This window comes from Drosophila serrata, unplaced genomic scaffold (assembly GCF_035046125.1).
Source record: "Drosophila serrata isolate PLE 108 unplaced genomic scaffold, ASM3504612v1 contig_241, whole genome shotgun sequence".
NCBI lineage: Eukaryota > Metazoa > Arthropoda > Insecta > Diptera > Drosophilidae > Drosophila > Drosophila serrata.
The window spans coordinates 837,083-851,855 of record NW_028257139.1 but is presented as its reverse complement, the minus strand read 5'-3'; the positions used below and the strand labels follow the sequence as shown (position 1 = coordinate 851,855).

Below are 14,773 nucleotides of genomic sequence, written 5' to 3'. Positions count from 1 at the left end.
TCGGCACGCCGAAGTTTATATACCCTTGCATATAGAAATTCTATGACTAGGAATCCATACCATATAAATTATATATTCACAGATTTCCATTTTTCTTCTACATCAAACAATAGTTTGTATGGCACCTATATGATATAGTCGTCCGATTTTCATGAAATTTGACACAAAATTTAAGACTTATATAAAATGGCTACACCTCAAATTTGATGAAAATCTGTTGAAAACTGAAAAAGTTATAATTTTTAATTTTATTAATTTCTCGATCGTTCCTATGGGAGCTATATGATATAGAAGTCCGATTTTCATAAAATTGTATACAAAATTGTAGAATAATATGAAATGGCTATATCTCAAATTTGATCCAATTCTATTGAAAACTGAAAAAGTTAAAATTTTTTTTGTAAAAATTTTCCGATCATTCCTATGGCAGCTATATGATATAGTCGTCCGATCCGGCCCGTTCCGACATATATACGAGTGAGAGTATATAGAAGGCTAACTTCAAAGTTTCATTCAGATAGCTTCAAAACTGAGAGACTAGTTTGCGTAGAAACGGACAGACGGACAGACGGACAGACGGACAGACGGACAGACGGACAGACGGACAGACGGACAGACGGACAGACGGACATGGCTAGATCGACTCGGCTGTTGATCCTGATCAAGAATATATATACTTTATATGGTCGGAGGTGCCTCCTTCACTGCGTTGCAAACTTCTGACTGAAATTATAATACCCTGCAAGGGTATAAAAATCAACGTGGGCATGGCCATTGAAAAAAATAGCGCAGTTTCGCAATAGAAAAGGAAAATAAGCTGGGCAGGGCTCCTGCACAGGCACACCACTCTATACACACACACACTCCGCACACACAGCGGGCACATTCATGGCAGCAGGAAGCATCGATTATTCAAAACATCCGCAATTGGGAGCGCTTATCAACATGGGCGCCATCTTCAGCTCGCCATCTATGCGCAGTTTGTCAAAAAAATCTCTCATTCATTTTTTCCAACGCTTTTTCAGAGTTGAAATTTATTAAGCCACGGACACGTCAGTTACACAAGGGAGAGGTATTTGCACATTGGTCCGAAAGTTATGTTTGGAAAACTGTATTTTGCCTCGAGCAAATCATAGCAAAATATTTTGATTTGAAAGAGTATTATTTGAGGTCAAAGATTAAATATTACCGTGGGGGAATTCTAGAATATTTAGGGGATTAACCAAGAGCAATAAGCTAACGCTCCTATAAGTTATTATTAATATTATAGTTATAAATATTTTATCAAGATTAACAAGGGAGTTTATGTTTTGAATTATGGGGATTCCCTTTCTTTAGGTGTCTTAATAAAGAATAAAAGAGATAAATATATGTTTCAAAAACAACTTGAATATTTCCTTTAAGCATTTTATTCTTTATATTGAAATTTACTTATTTATTCGTTACCAGAAGCAATAGAAGTGTAGTTATGATATACTCACCAATGCATAAAACAGCAATTTTAAATATGATAAATGGAATCTAATGTAATTTAATTTTTGTCATTCTTAAATACTTAATACAAAATCTTAAAATAAGACCAAAGATTGCGCTACTTTCTTGACCAAATGTCACGATTTCATGACCAACAATCTTAATTATTTTGTCAGTCCACCGTTTGATTAGTGCAAAATCTAATTGTCCTCATTTTATTCACTTAAATCGAAGTTATACTCATTGCCAGATTAAAAAAAGTGATATTTTCAAAAGGAAAGTATAGAATGTGATATGTATATAGAGCTATTTCGTTCTATTAAAAACGGAAACGGAATGTGCTTCATTATACTTGTTGTTGAAGATCAAACATCAAGTTTTATAAATTACAAAATTTCTACATTTAATTAAACTCGATCAAAGATCTATAAAATATATAAACCTCTCTTAATCCCACACTTCTTACCAAACCGTTCAATTAATTTGTGCAAAAGTGTATCTTTTCCTCTAGTTTCCGCTTCATTCGACCCTTTTTATTCCTGTGCTCGTTTGTCGCATCCTGATGAGTTTTAGTGTCTATTGTCGCGTACGGGATAACCGCACCAGGACCTACTATACCCTCTGCCAAATATCACACACTCACACATACAGATGCGGCCACGTATCCTGTCACATACACATCGATGGGCACATCCTGCGCCGCCTTGGCTCATTCATATGCATGACGATGTGTCCATTTTTGTGGCTTGTCATTAATGCATAAAAAATGCTAATGGGCCAGCGTTTATGTCAACGCTTTTGCCAAAAAGGTGCAAACTGTTGTTGGCCATCAGAGTTGTTGGGCAAAATGTTTGTCGTAATGCCTTTTAAATGAAGTTGTGCGCCATTTGGCATTTGAAGTTTGCTCTGTTTGCAACTGTTTTGTCCGTGTTTTTGGCCGTTTGCAATGATGGCCACCAAATTGAGTTGGCTCTGCGGTGAGTGGTTTCTGTTCGTTCCTTTTTTTCTGTGCTGTCCTGTCCCGCCCTATCCTGGCTCCAGGACCCTCCTCCATCTCTGTCGTTTTGTTCGGGGGATAAGCTGCAATGTCAGATTAGTATGAGAGAATGAGAGGGGTTTGGGTTCTGCTGCTGTAATGCCAAAAGGGTTCGCATGGGTAATTGTGTGTGGATGGCTTCCGTATCGCAGGATGAGGAGGCGTTGGCTGAGAGTACGGCAAAGTGTTTATCACTAGACACCCGATAAGGTGTGAGGGTTAGTGGCCCGGGCAAGGACATAGGGACGGCAGCGACCCCAGGATTGGGGGGACAAGTCAGAGAAAAGCCATACTCAAGTGCGATTTCAATGGAGATTAAAATGGAATCGGGCAAAGGTTCAGATTGTTTGCAGTTAGCCATTGAAAACTTAATGAAACCATGTGCGAACTTCAATTGGCTTTTGACATTTGTGTGGTGACCTTTGATATGTTCAAATTGTACAGATTTTACTTAAATCAGTTAAGTGGGGATTAAGAAACTTTACTTTAATGGCGCGAAGTTTAGATGTGTAAGACCATTATCTGGGTTTTATTTGCTATTAAAGTAGCTATAAATAGACTACTAAGGGTGAGGTTTAGACTCTAGGAAAGAGTTCTTAAAACTGCTACTTCATCTGAAAATATATTTGAAAAGAAAACTTTACTCATTAAAGATAGACTTTCAATAGAATAAGATGCGTTTCAAGCTTCTCTACCTCAAATTTTTGTTTTCTATTCTGGATAATGATAGTTTGCGAAGCTTGAAACAAGAGTTATTTTATGATAATCTTATTAAATAATATAGAAATATAAATAATTTAATTTTTCAGAGAACAGGTTTCTTGTGTAAATTGTAATGTTTGTTATAGGAGATATATCGATTCCCTGTATATTTTCTCTGAAATGTTGTCTCAAAATGTTGTCTCAAAAAGTCACATTTAATCCGCAAGAACTCTGGGCACTCTGCTTCGCCGTGACCTCATTTTTAAATGGCATTTTCTTCAAATCCAAGTTTTCTCCAAGGTTCCATTAGTCTCTACCATTGCTTCACTGTACCCCCCGCCTTTGGAAATCAACGATCCGAGGCAGCCCATTAACGCTCTACTGTATCTGTTCCATCTGGGCATGCAGATGTGGGTTTGTGTGCGTGCTGTTTGCCTTTGTGTTGGTATTTGGTATTGGTATTGGTAATGGAAGTGGTAGTGGTAGTGGTGTTTACACGGCCCCACGTATTCGCGTTTTAGTGTTATCTGGGCGTCGACATCAGTGGCGCGTAACGTGGAAATTTTTCAGCCCAACTCAATGCGCCAAAAACAGTTTGCAGGCCAAAAAGCAGCAGCAGGCGAGGCCAAAAACAAGTAAGAAAGTGTAAAGTAAGGATGCCCCGACCATTCAAATACCGATTAGTTATAACTACAAGTTATTATTTTATAAGTTTAAAAGTTCTAACCAACTTGGACTTGTAATGATACCTTTTCTTAACCTATTTATGTCTCAGTTACCAAGATTTCCCTGAGAACATATATTGAAAAACATGGAATATATTAAGTTTTAACAACAAAAGAATCCATCTGATTCCTATTTATTGGAATACCATAATACCCATAGCTTAGTAGCATACTGATTGTAACAAAATTGGGACTCGGAGGAGTCGAGTTCATTGCGTTTCTGCAATGGCGCTGGGTCAAACTCTGGGGGGCCCTTAAAGGGGAGTTTGGTGGTCTTTGAAATTCGAATGGGGTTTGGGTTTTGGGCTGGTGCCGCACCAGGGACCGCAGTCAAAATGGCAATTTATCATTTTGTATTTAAGCGCGATGCACAGGTGAGTGCGGAGGGGGAAACGGAAAACCAAACGAAAAACCAAACCGAACCAAGTGAAATGAAATGAAATGAAAGGCGGCATGTGGGCCACGTATTTTTAGATACTAACAAGTGATAAAAGCCAACCACGTACCACCCAGGCAGACACACACACAACACACACTTGGTTGGAAGAGACGAAAGGACGGATGGATGGATGGATGGACGGATGGAAGGCTGTGATGACTGACGAACTGAGGAACCGACTGACACCTACTGCAGGCAAAGGCTGACTCGGCATTCCTTAACTGCGTATCCATCAATGTCGTAGCCTGTCGTCCTCCTGATCCTGCCACTGCTACACAGGAAGGCTGCTCCTTTCCAAATTGCTGCTGCTGACGTGCCTGCATTAAAGCTATACAAAGGACCATGGGAACAGGCAGGCAGTAAAGAAAAATTGAAAGCCTTTTATAGGCAGCGCACACATCTGCACTTTGAGAAATAATCACAAAACAGATAAGCAAAGGCTCTTTTTATACTTTACAAACATGTTTCAACATTGTAAAGCAATTAATCCTATTATATACATTTCAAAAGAAGGTCAAAGGCATACCGGACTCTATAAAAGCTATCTAAAAACAATGTAATTACTTGTTATTACTTATAATACTCCCCCCTATTAGAGATAACATATTTATTGAACTTAATAGAAAGAGAATTGGTTACCCGTTTTAATACAATTTTTCCTGGGTGTAAAACCAAACCATTTTCCCAGCCCTTCATCGCTCCCTTTTCCATCCACCCGGAATCCATCCCCATCCACCATTCTCAAGAAGAGAATGAGATCCATCCGAGCAGAAGCTGCTAAATTTTTTGGCAATTCAATTGACGAACCCCAGAGGCGTTTGCTTTTAAATGCTCCACTTGGCTCCTGCTTCCTGTGTCTGCCACTCCTGGCACTCTGGGGCTCCTGCTCGTGTCCTGGACTGGGGATGCGTGGTTTATTAGCTGATCCCATCGTCCTGACAAGCTACTTTTGACACGCCCACCGCCGTAACAACAAATACAGGAAGTCTTAGGCGGTAATTTACTTTTCAGCGCTCTGCAGGCAAATTATGCAAGACATTTTCCCGCTTTTCCCCCTTCAGCCCTTGGCTGGAACTTTTCCGCAAACCATCTCCATCTCCTCCCCTCCCTTTTTGGATCTGCTGAATTATGGTAGCAGCTTAAAGTTTCCCTCGTTTTTCCTGCTCGGAAAGAGCATTAGAAGTTTTCAAGTGCTTTGTGGATTCCTTTACCATCGCAGGAGACGGCGGAAGTTCCTGTGAAAATTGAAAGAACAAGTTCAATTTTTGGGTCGTGACTGTCTGATTAATCTGTTGGTAAATAAATGTGATTACAAAGAAGATGTAATTTGTCTAAGCAAATAGTGTGAACAAATAGAATATTCAATGATTTTAACAAATATAATTGGATATTAACTAGTTTATGGACATTTTTTGGTTGTTTTTAAATTAAGGTTTGAATAAATAAGAACAGAGAAAGATGTGGTAAGATTTTCATAAGTTTATACTGAAATACAATGAGAATATTAATTAATTGTAACATTGCATTAATAATTATAATAATTATTCTTGTGAATAATATAGTTGTCTTTATATTTTATTTTGTAGTCCCTATAAGGACGAGATTTGCGAATGTCTAACTATCAATAACAATTGTCCTGATATAACCAAACTCCTTTAGTTTTTAAATTATATGGAATTTAGTATAAAGATGAAGATGTTAGTCTTGGCTAACCTTTAGATCAAGTCCCTATAACTTTTAACATAATTCCACTTAAATACTCTACCATTTATTAACAATAAACCCCTTGAAGTTAATGTTTTCCTTAATCAGAACAATTATTTACCCAAGTGTAGTTTTGAAGACTCCTTAAACTCGACAAAAAATAAAATGCTTGCTACCTGAACTTATTTAACCTTCAAGGTTGTGCGGCATCACGCAGCTAACAGCAATTCACGGCCATCAAAATCTATTGGGGGCAAAACTTGAAATCTGTTCTGTGTTCTGTATCACAATTGAAGTTTTAACCCCCGGAAAAGCCCTCCATTTTGGCGTCACCTTTGGCAGTCAGACTCATAATCGGGACACGTGCTGGGCTTCGTTATTTCTCTCTTTATTCTTGGCCTGGCTTTCATTTACGGAACTTTCGTTTTTAGCCTCATCCACCCCCACCATCTTGGTCTTTTCAAATTGTCAAAGTTTTTTCTCTTACCCTGGGTTTTCCCACCATTTCCCAGGTTCTTTTTTTGTTCTTTGTTGGATGGGGCTAACTACTTTGCCGCTTTGCTTTTTTTTGTGCTCGCTTTTATGGATGCTCCTTATTTAGTCAATGACTTTGACGTCGACAACTTTAATCGAAAGCAATCTGAAGGCTCTGGGTCCCAAAGTCGACTGACTTTTCCTTTTGAGGTGAGGTGTGCGCAAGCGTTTCGCTTAATGCCGCGTAAATTGTTTCGCAGCCAAAGTTTGCACATTTCGCGTTATCCGCCATTTGCATATTAACCCGAAACGGGAACACCGGGGTCCGGAGACCCGAATCCCAGGACTCAGGACTCAGGACTCAAGACCCGAAAGCCCAAAGCCGAAAGGCTCTCTACTCTGCTAAAAACCCAGGACAGCTGCCGTCCAAAAATAGTTTTCAATTAGTGTGTTTTCGGGGCGCCTCTGTCTGAGCTGGGTTTTCCGATTGTATTTTCCCCTGAGGGAGAGGATGGCTCTCAAGTTTATTTTGGCCAAAAACTTTCTGCCAAGCTCAACGAAATTATGCGCATTTTTATCGCTCGCCGGCATTTTGTTCATATTTTTGTATGTTTATGTTTATCTGTGACCAGAAGTTATTGGCCGAATTAAACCGAAACTTGTTATTGTATCGGTAGGAATCCATCTTTTGTAAGCAATTTAAAGCGCTATTCAGCCTGCCTTTGATTTTTGTTCGTTTTTCCCCACCCCTCTCATAAATCATTGGCAATATTTTTTATTTTATTGCGGTCTTTTGTACCTTATTCGGCCGAAACATATTGTGCATAAATCTTTAATATTAAGTAAACACCACATATATTCACGTCTAAATTTAAATTTATCGCCTGCTGCGCATTAGTTGTACTAGAAGGAGGAAAAAAATCAGTCCGGGACCAGGACACATTGTTTGGGAGCTTAGCCCGGGTAGCTCTGGATGAAATAGGACTAAAAGTTAAATGGAAATCTATGGCTTTGTGGCTTATTGTACACTGCCGGTGGTATAAGCGGGGGACAAAAGGGGTTTTTAGGCCTTGGGAAATGGGCAGATGGAAAATGGAAATATTATAAGCTGCAGGTAAATGTATGCAGAAAAGGATATTTCTCTTTTATTATTTTTTGTTCTGTGTTTCGAGTAAAACGAAACTCAAATAAAAGAAAACCAAGAGCGGGCTTAAAAACTAAAATCTCAAAAAGGAAAGTACAACAAAAAAAGAAGACGACGGTGTGGAAAAGCGGGCAATGTGGGTGGTAGCACTGTCAGTACCATGGCGGAGTTACCTTGTTAAGTTGGATGAAAAGTTGACACTTGAGCGTTGGAGAAATCACTCAGAAATGCCAAAGCAGCCACAGCAATTGGCCTTGTTAGCGGAGGTGGCTCAGAAAACTTGGAAACAAGGGTTCATTCCTTGTGCGCAACTGTACTGGCTCCGACTCCTTTCGCTCCTTTCGATCCTTCAACTTCTTTCACTTATTTGACGCTTTTCAAAACGCTCTCACATATCCGCAACAATCAACTGCGATTCGTGCGACTTTGCGATGAAGGCGGCGAGGGTGAGGCCCGCATTTCGGGGCTAAATGTCAAAAACTTTCGCATTTCCCTCCTGGCTGGTGTGTCCTGACATTAACTGAATGCCTCCCAAAAAAAAAACATGGTGGGAAGCTACCGGAAAACACTGCATATGCAGAGGGAAAAAATACTTAAAAATGGTTAATTCATATATCCTTATTTCTTATAAAATTATTGTTGTTTGATTTGAGAATTTAAGCTTTTAATATATATATACAGCTTTTTGTTGATTTGTTAAAATTAAACATTGATGTTGCCAAATTCTATATTGAAAAACACTTTTTCTGAATTATTGATACTTAAACTACTCAAGAATCTAAAAGCCTGTATAAAGTAAACAAGAATATTATGTAAAAGGAAACGAAGATGATACTTTGATCATATAACTTTGCCAAATTCTAATTTCGGACTTTTAAGAACAATTTTTCCGAATTTTTCCCAAGTTATAAGTTATACAAATATTGTATACATTAAATCAAGACACTAATAAGGGGAAAACTGTCTAAAATGGGTTCATGGAGACAAAGATCTGGGACTTTAATATTGCCAAACTCTAACTTGGAAAAATTAAGAACAATTGTTGAGATTTTTTCGAAATATTTATACTTCAGCTATGGTAAAATAAGACAAGATTATTATGTAAAATGAAACTAATTATTTATTTATTTATTTATTTATCTCAAGTTAACAAATGGTTCTAAACTAAAACTTGCTTTGGGTTAAGAGCCAAGTCCGCTTATGCCAAAATTAAACAAAGATCTAAGGTTTTGATGTTGTCAAATTGAAACTTTATAATTTAACAACAATTTTTTTAGAATGTTTCTAAAACATTGAAACTTAATCTTAATATAATATTGATTGATTGCAGTGTAAAATGCGCACTTTTTGATTAGGAAAAACGCCAGGTAATCAAGTCTGCGGGTGCCGCCACAAAAGCTTACGGTGGTGGGGGCGTCGTGTAAATGGGAAATTCGGAAAACTGTGAAATGAGAACATTGGGTGGGGAATCCCACGCTTGCCTGGTGAAAATCAAATAAATAAAATAAACCACAAGATGACGTCGTCGCCATGACAATAATGGAAAAAGTGCGGGCGGGGTGCGAGGGGCGGAACAAGCGTTTGTTTATTCGATAAATCTATGGCAAGGCGAAAAATCAGCGTCGCTTTGGCCATCGGAATGGCAGCAGAAGCTTGTTTTTTAGTAACTGGCAAGCGTTCAAGCCGAGCGGGCTAAAGCCGGGCCCAGAGAACACCGCGGGAGCGAAAGAGAACGAGACTGTGAGTGCGAGGGTGACGACACTCCACGGTGGGTTGTAGGAAAACTTTGTAACTTGGCTGGGAAAATGGCAGGAAAATATGTAGTGTTTACGTGTGCGCTTCTCAGAGTGTGTGTGTGGTGTGTGTGGTGTGTCTGACTGTGTGCGGTTGTTATTATTGATGGCTTCACTTTAACTTGCAGCTGGCTGCGGAGCTTCATTAAGTGAGGAGTTGGCTGTTGGATTTGTTGGCTTTGTTTGGACGTTGGCAACATCGACGCCGTTATGGATTCACCTACACCGCCAATTGTCATCGAAGATTCAAACGGTTCAGCAATGGATGCCTGTTTCACGGCATTTGACAAAGACGGGTGAGTGGAGTGGGTGCAATGAGTGTAATGAGTGTGTGATATAAAATTCCTCAATAAAATGATAAAATTCTCACACAAATTTCGTATTTAATCAATTATTTATGTTAATCCTGCAATTATATAATCTTAATTTATACTGCCAACGATTTTGTTTGCATAATTATATAATTATTTATTTGTGATTCTATTGAAAACTTTCACACCGCAAGCCGCAAAGTAGATATTTGACAAAACAAAAGTAACCAAACGATTAAATATGCTTTTAAAAATATATTCGACACTTGATAATATAAATAAATAAACTGATATTTCGATACATTTAAATGTATTAGTTCGACAACTGCCAAAACTATTTGCTATTTGCTATTTTTATGACATCAAGTGCAAAAAAAATAAATAACCTTTTTAACACCGTGCATGCATTAATTCTAATTGACAGCTGGAAAAGTTTCATGTACCACAATTTATACTATCAAATCAATTTTTGCAAATGTAAAAATCAACGCTGGAAATTTAAATGAAAAAAACAAAATCCATCTGTTTTTACAAGGTCAAATTATATTATTTCAGTAAAAATGTGAAACGAAAAGTTAAGCTCATTAATATAAAGTGATTTTTAATTGTGGAATTGCAATACCTTTGGTGTGTTTATATTAAATGTTATTTTTAAAGGATAAAGTTACTTAAAACTAAACTGGAACTTTAAAAATGTGTTTAATGAGAGAGAGAGACTGAAACTAAAGCATTTAATTTCCGACATAAATATTTGAAAGTGATTTATTCAAATTCAAGATTTTATAAATTTCGATGCTCTTTGGTTCCCCATTTTTAAAGGGGAATTAAATATTCTTCTCCCATCTATTTTTCTCCCCTTAAATTACTCTGTTTCTAACCCTAACTTGTAATCCTTTTTTCACAGCGATGATCGTCTCAATCTGTCAGAATTTTCTTTAATCTGCCGTGCCCTATTCCGGAATGATAAAGGACATATCTATGATGTTCCACCGGAGCGCCTGGAGCAGATCTTTGCCGTTTTCGATACGAATGGCGATGGATTCATCGACAGGGAAGAGTTTAAATTCTGCTGGAATCAGTGGATAAAAACGGTGAGTCTCCTCCACATGCCAAATACTATTTATGGATGCTTGTTTTCGCGGTTAACGTTTTGCGTTATTCAGTGATTCATATCCGGGGACTCGTAAAATCATAAAAAAATGTGATAATAAAATATTTGTCAACATGTTTCCACCCCACACACATGGAGCTAAAATTTGCAATCAAAGTGGCCGAGTACTCGGATTGTGTGTGTAATTCAATCCTGATCAGTCCCAGTCCCAGAACTTCCGTCGGGGGTTTTTCATCTTTGGGATTTTGGGGGGATTGGGCAGCGGTAAAATGTCGCTTACAGCGAATGTCACACGTCATGGGGGGGGACATCAGTGCATGCGTTAGTGTGTGTGAGTGTGTGGGTGGGTGTGGGTGTGTGTGTGTGTTATGGGTGTGTGGGGGATTGCTTTCATCATCATTTCCATTCCGAATTTCGTATTTCCCATCCGTATTCCCATTCCCACTTCCATTTCCACATCCACTTCCATCATCATCATCAGGACTCCGCACAGTGGGATTTTATATAATACAATTTATACAATTTTTGTTTTGGAACATATAAATATTTTGTTGTATTTAAACATTAAAAATATAAGTATATATTTATAAAGTACTCCTTTTATTTTTGCTACTTCTTATTAAAAGGTATATTCGTACATTATTTATTCTTTTAATAAATTGATATCAGAATGATTTTTTTAAAATAATAATGTTTTTTGGTATTTAAAAAATGTAAATATGTGCATTTAAATAGTACTACAATTATTTTTGTTACTTTTTACAAAAAGGTATGACCTAATAATGTTCTTTTTTAATTTAATTGATATCAGAATGATTTTTGAGAAATAACAAGTAATTTTCTATTACTTAGACAATGTAAATATGTGTATTTGAATAGTTCTCCTATTATTTAAAAGTATGACTGTATATTATTTAAAACAAATAATATCATATCATATCAGTATGATTTTCATGTTTAATTATACAACTAGTAACGCTTTTGAATTTATATATCTCTTAAACATTTTCAATATAATCCTTTCTCATTTCCTTCTTTATTTTAAAATCTATATTTTTGCCCCACTGTCCCTTGCTGTCCTGTCACTATGGTGTAGAGTCAGAGGCAGTGGCAGTCGGCGGCATATGCAAATGTGATAATCCGATGCTGGGACTGCCTCACACACAGATACACAGCTATACACACAGGCACACACTCACACACACTTTCACACCCTCACACACACACACAGACACACACACGTGGCCACACTCCGCACGTAAAGTGATAAAAACGCGTGACAAATAAAATGCCACAGAACTGGGGTAGGGCAACATGAAGGGATTCCATGCTGGGCGGTTGCATTGAAGACATCTTCCCGGGCATATTAAAATAGAAATGAACAAAAAATTTCAAATAATTTTATTGTCGTAGTCTATGACTTTTGCACATCTCCATCTCGGGCATCACAACTTTGTTTGCCACAGTCTCTGCCATAAAATTGTGTACGTGATGGGAAAATTTTTGCAAGGACTTCTTTATTTTTCACGCTTGCTTTAAGCCCCACTTGAAGCTGGAAAGTAAATTTTACAATTTATTCAAGTTTTAAGCAATGAAATCAAAGTTCAATGGGAACATTTTCTTGGAAAACTTTCGATTGCTGATAAAACAATTGAAATGAAATGTTTTTGGGGGGAGACTTTTCTAAAAAAAAACCTCAAGTTTTGTTAGTATTTATTACAAATTTAAGATTGAAAATAATGGTTTTGGGAGAATTTTGTACTCCAAACATAAAACGCTGCCTATTCTTTATGTTTTTAAAAAGATCAGTAAAATGATTTCTAATTCGGTGCAGAAATTCGATGTATTTTTTAAATTATTCTATTTAACGATATGTTTGCAAAAGTTAAATAAATAATATAAATTAAATGGAAAATATAATAAAGGTAATGAGACTTAGTCTGCATCTTTCATATATTTCTGTTTAAAAGATACAAATGACAGCTCGAATTACTTAGCAAAACTTACTCTAATTAATATTTATGAACTTTTACATTTTATTAATATACTCTAATGGTTTATTATGACTTCATTAGGCATTTCCAAATTATTCCCAAAAACCCCAAAATGGGTAATGTAAATGCAAAATGGTTGGTGTGTGCTAGTTTTATAGCACTTTTATGACGCCTTTTGTTATTTTAATCCTATTTTTAGAACTTTACGAGCTATGGCTATGGTAAGCCAGCAGCGTGTTTATTTATCCCACCTATGGCAAAGTGGCATCAACTTTGATGACCCGGTGTCCCCCATACCCACTTCCTCCCCCAGACACACACACACACCTTCTGAAAACTGAAATCCCGGCAATATTACGTATACGCCATGGTGGTGGCAGCTTTATATGTAGCCTGTTGAGTCCTGCCCTCCATTGTCACGCGACAAATTATTTCTGATGCGGAGGCAAAAAAAAAGAAAGAATAATCATTTTATTTTTGATATGCCATTTACCCCGCCCCCCTGCCCCCCTTCCGCCTATTTACACCGAATTGCGTAATATTGTATAAAAAATTTATTAACGCATAAAGAAGCAGGCCGAATGAAATCTTCCGGCAGCTGATACTGTAATAACGGCAACACTTAAAAAATGAAACCCCACACCCCCCCAGGCCCCCTTGGGTAGTCACAGTTTTTCCCAGAAAAAAGTAAAAATAAAATAAATTCGATGGAAAAGACAAAGAGAAATGCTGGCCCATAAAATTGACTTTTGTTTGTATTTCCGCATGAATTGCATAAATGGTAATTTTGCAGTTTAACGTTTGCATAAAGCGTGAGGCGGGGGAAATCAGAAAGGACGCGAAGCGCCAAAAAAAATATACAAAGCAAAAAATAGGGAAAACAACAAACAAGCCGAAAAATTTGCATAATAAACAAATCAAATGGGATGGAGGGTTGAGCTTAGAATTATGAGGATGAAACACATACACAGCCACAGAGGCAAATTAAATAAACGCATAAATAGAACATTAACGCCATAAATCATTTGCAACGGTCGCTAAATATTTTGCGGCTCCTGCGGCTGCCTGTATCTCTGTATCTCTGTATCTGTGTATCTGTGTATCTGTGTATCTGTGCTGGGATTGCACATTGAAATCGATTGAAGTTGCGGAAACGGAAATGGAAATGAAAGCAAATTTATGGAAATAATATGACCGAAAGGCCCAATGGAGTGATTGCGCGTGTCCAGAATTCGTTTGAATGTAAAAGGTAGAATCGCGAACCCTGTCCATTATTTACCCCAACATTTTGATTTATTTGATATATATATATAATTCAATGTGACGCGCTTACGTTTTTGATGTTTTTATTGTATTTGCATTTGCCCAAGAGTGCGTAATTTATGTGCTTAAATGTGCAGAAAATGCTTTTTTAACCAGCTGCACAGTTAGGTAGAGAAGCGAAAGTGGCCCCGAGCGTGAAATGCTGCGGCTTTCACATTTTCTGGGAAAACAACAACCCCGGGTTTTTGACGAGGGACAAGCCTTGAGCCTGAAGCCTGAGTTTGGGTCCCAGTTTTCTTCCATTTCTTCCCCCGGCGGCAGGCGGGACACATAATATACTTAAAATACTAATTGACAAAGGTGAAAGGACACATTCAGGCGAGTTTTCCTGATAAACTCGCTGGACTGGCACTTTATTTAATGCGAATCTATTTCTTTTGTTTGTGCCTTCCTTTGACATTTTCGGTCCTCTCAATTGACTGCGAGAGGCGCATGAAAGGACCATTCTTTTCATGTACAAGTATCACATACACCTTCTCCACCTTCTCATTTTTTTTTCTCTTCATTTTGGTGCCTTTGTTCGTAAATATTTCATTTCTTTAAA

General features: G+C 37.6%; 1 protein-coding gene across 3 annotated transcripts in view; it reads left to right on the top strand.

Moving 5' to 3' along the window:
- The window catches only part of Naam (Nicotinamide amidase), a 44,482-nt gene that overhangs the window by 21,090 nt on the left and 8,619 nt on the right, over positions 1–14,773 (top strand). The window contains exons 1-3 of one of the 3 annotated variants that reach the window (XM_020958013.2): positions 9,331–9,437; positions 9,619–9,786; positions 10,706–10,892. In XM_020958013.2, the coding sequence (XP_020813672.1) occupies positions 9,701–9,786; positions 10,706–10,892 (273 nt within the window). In that variant the 5' untranslated portion in view covers positions 9,331–9,437; positions 9,619–9,700. Of the gene's footprint in view, positions 1–9,330; positions 9,466–9,618; positions 9,787–10,705; positions 10,893–14,773 lie in introns of those variants that run through there. The other 2 variants (XM_086831720.1, XM_020958014.2) reach the window with 2 other exon arrangements.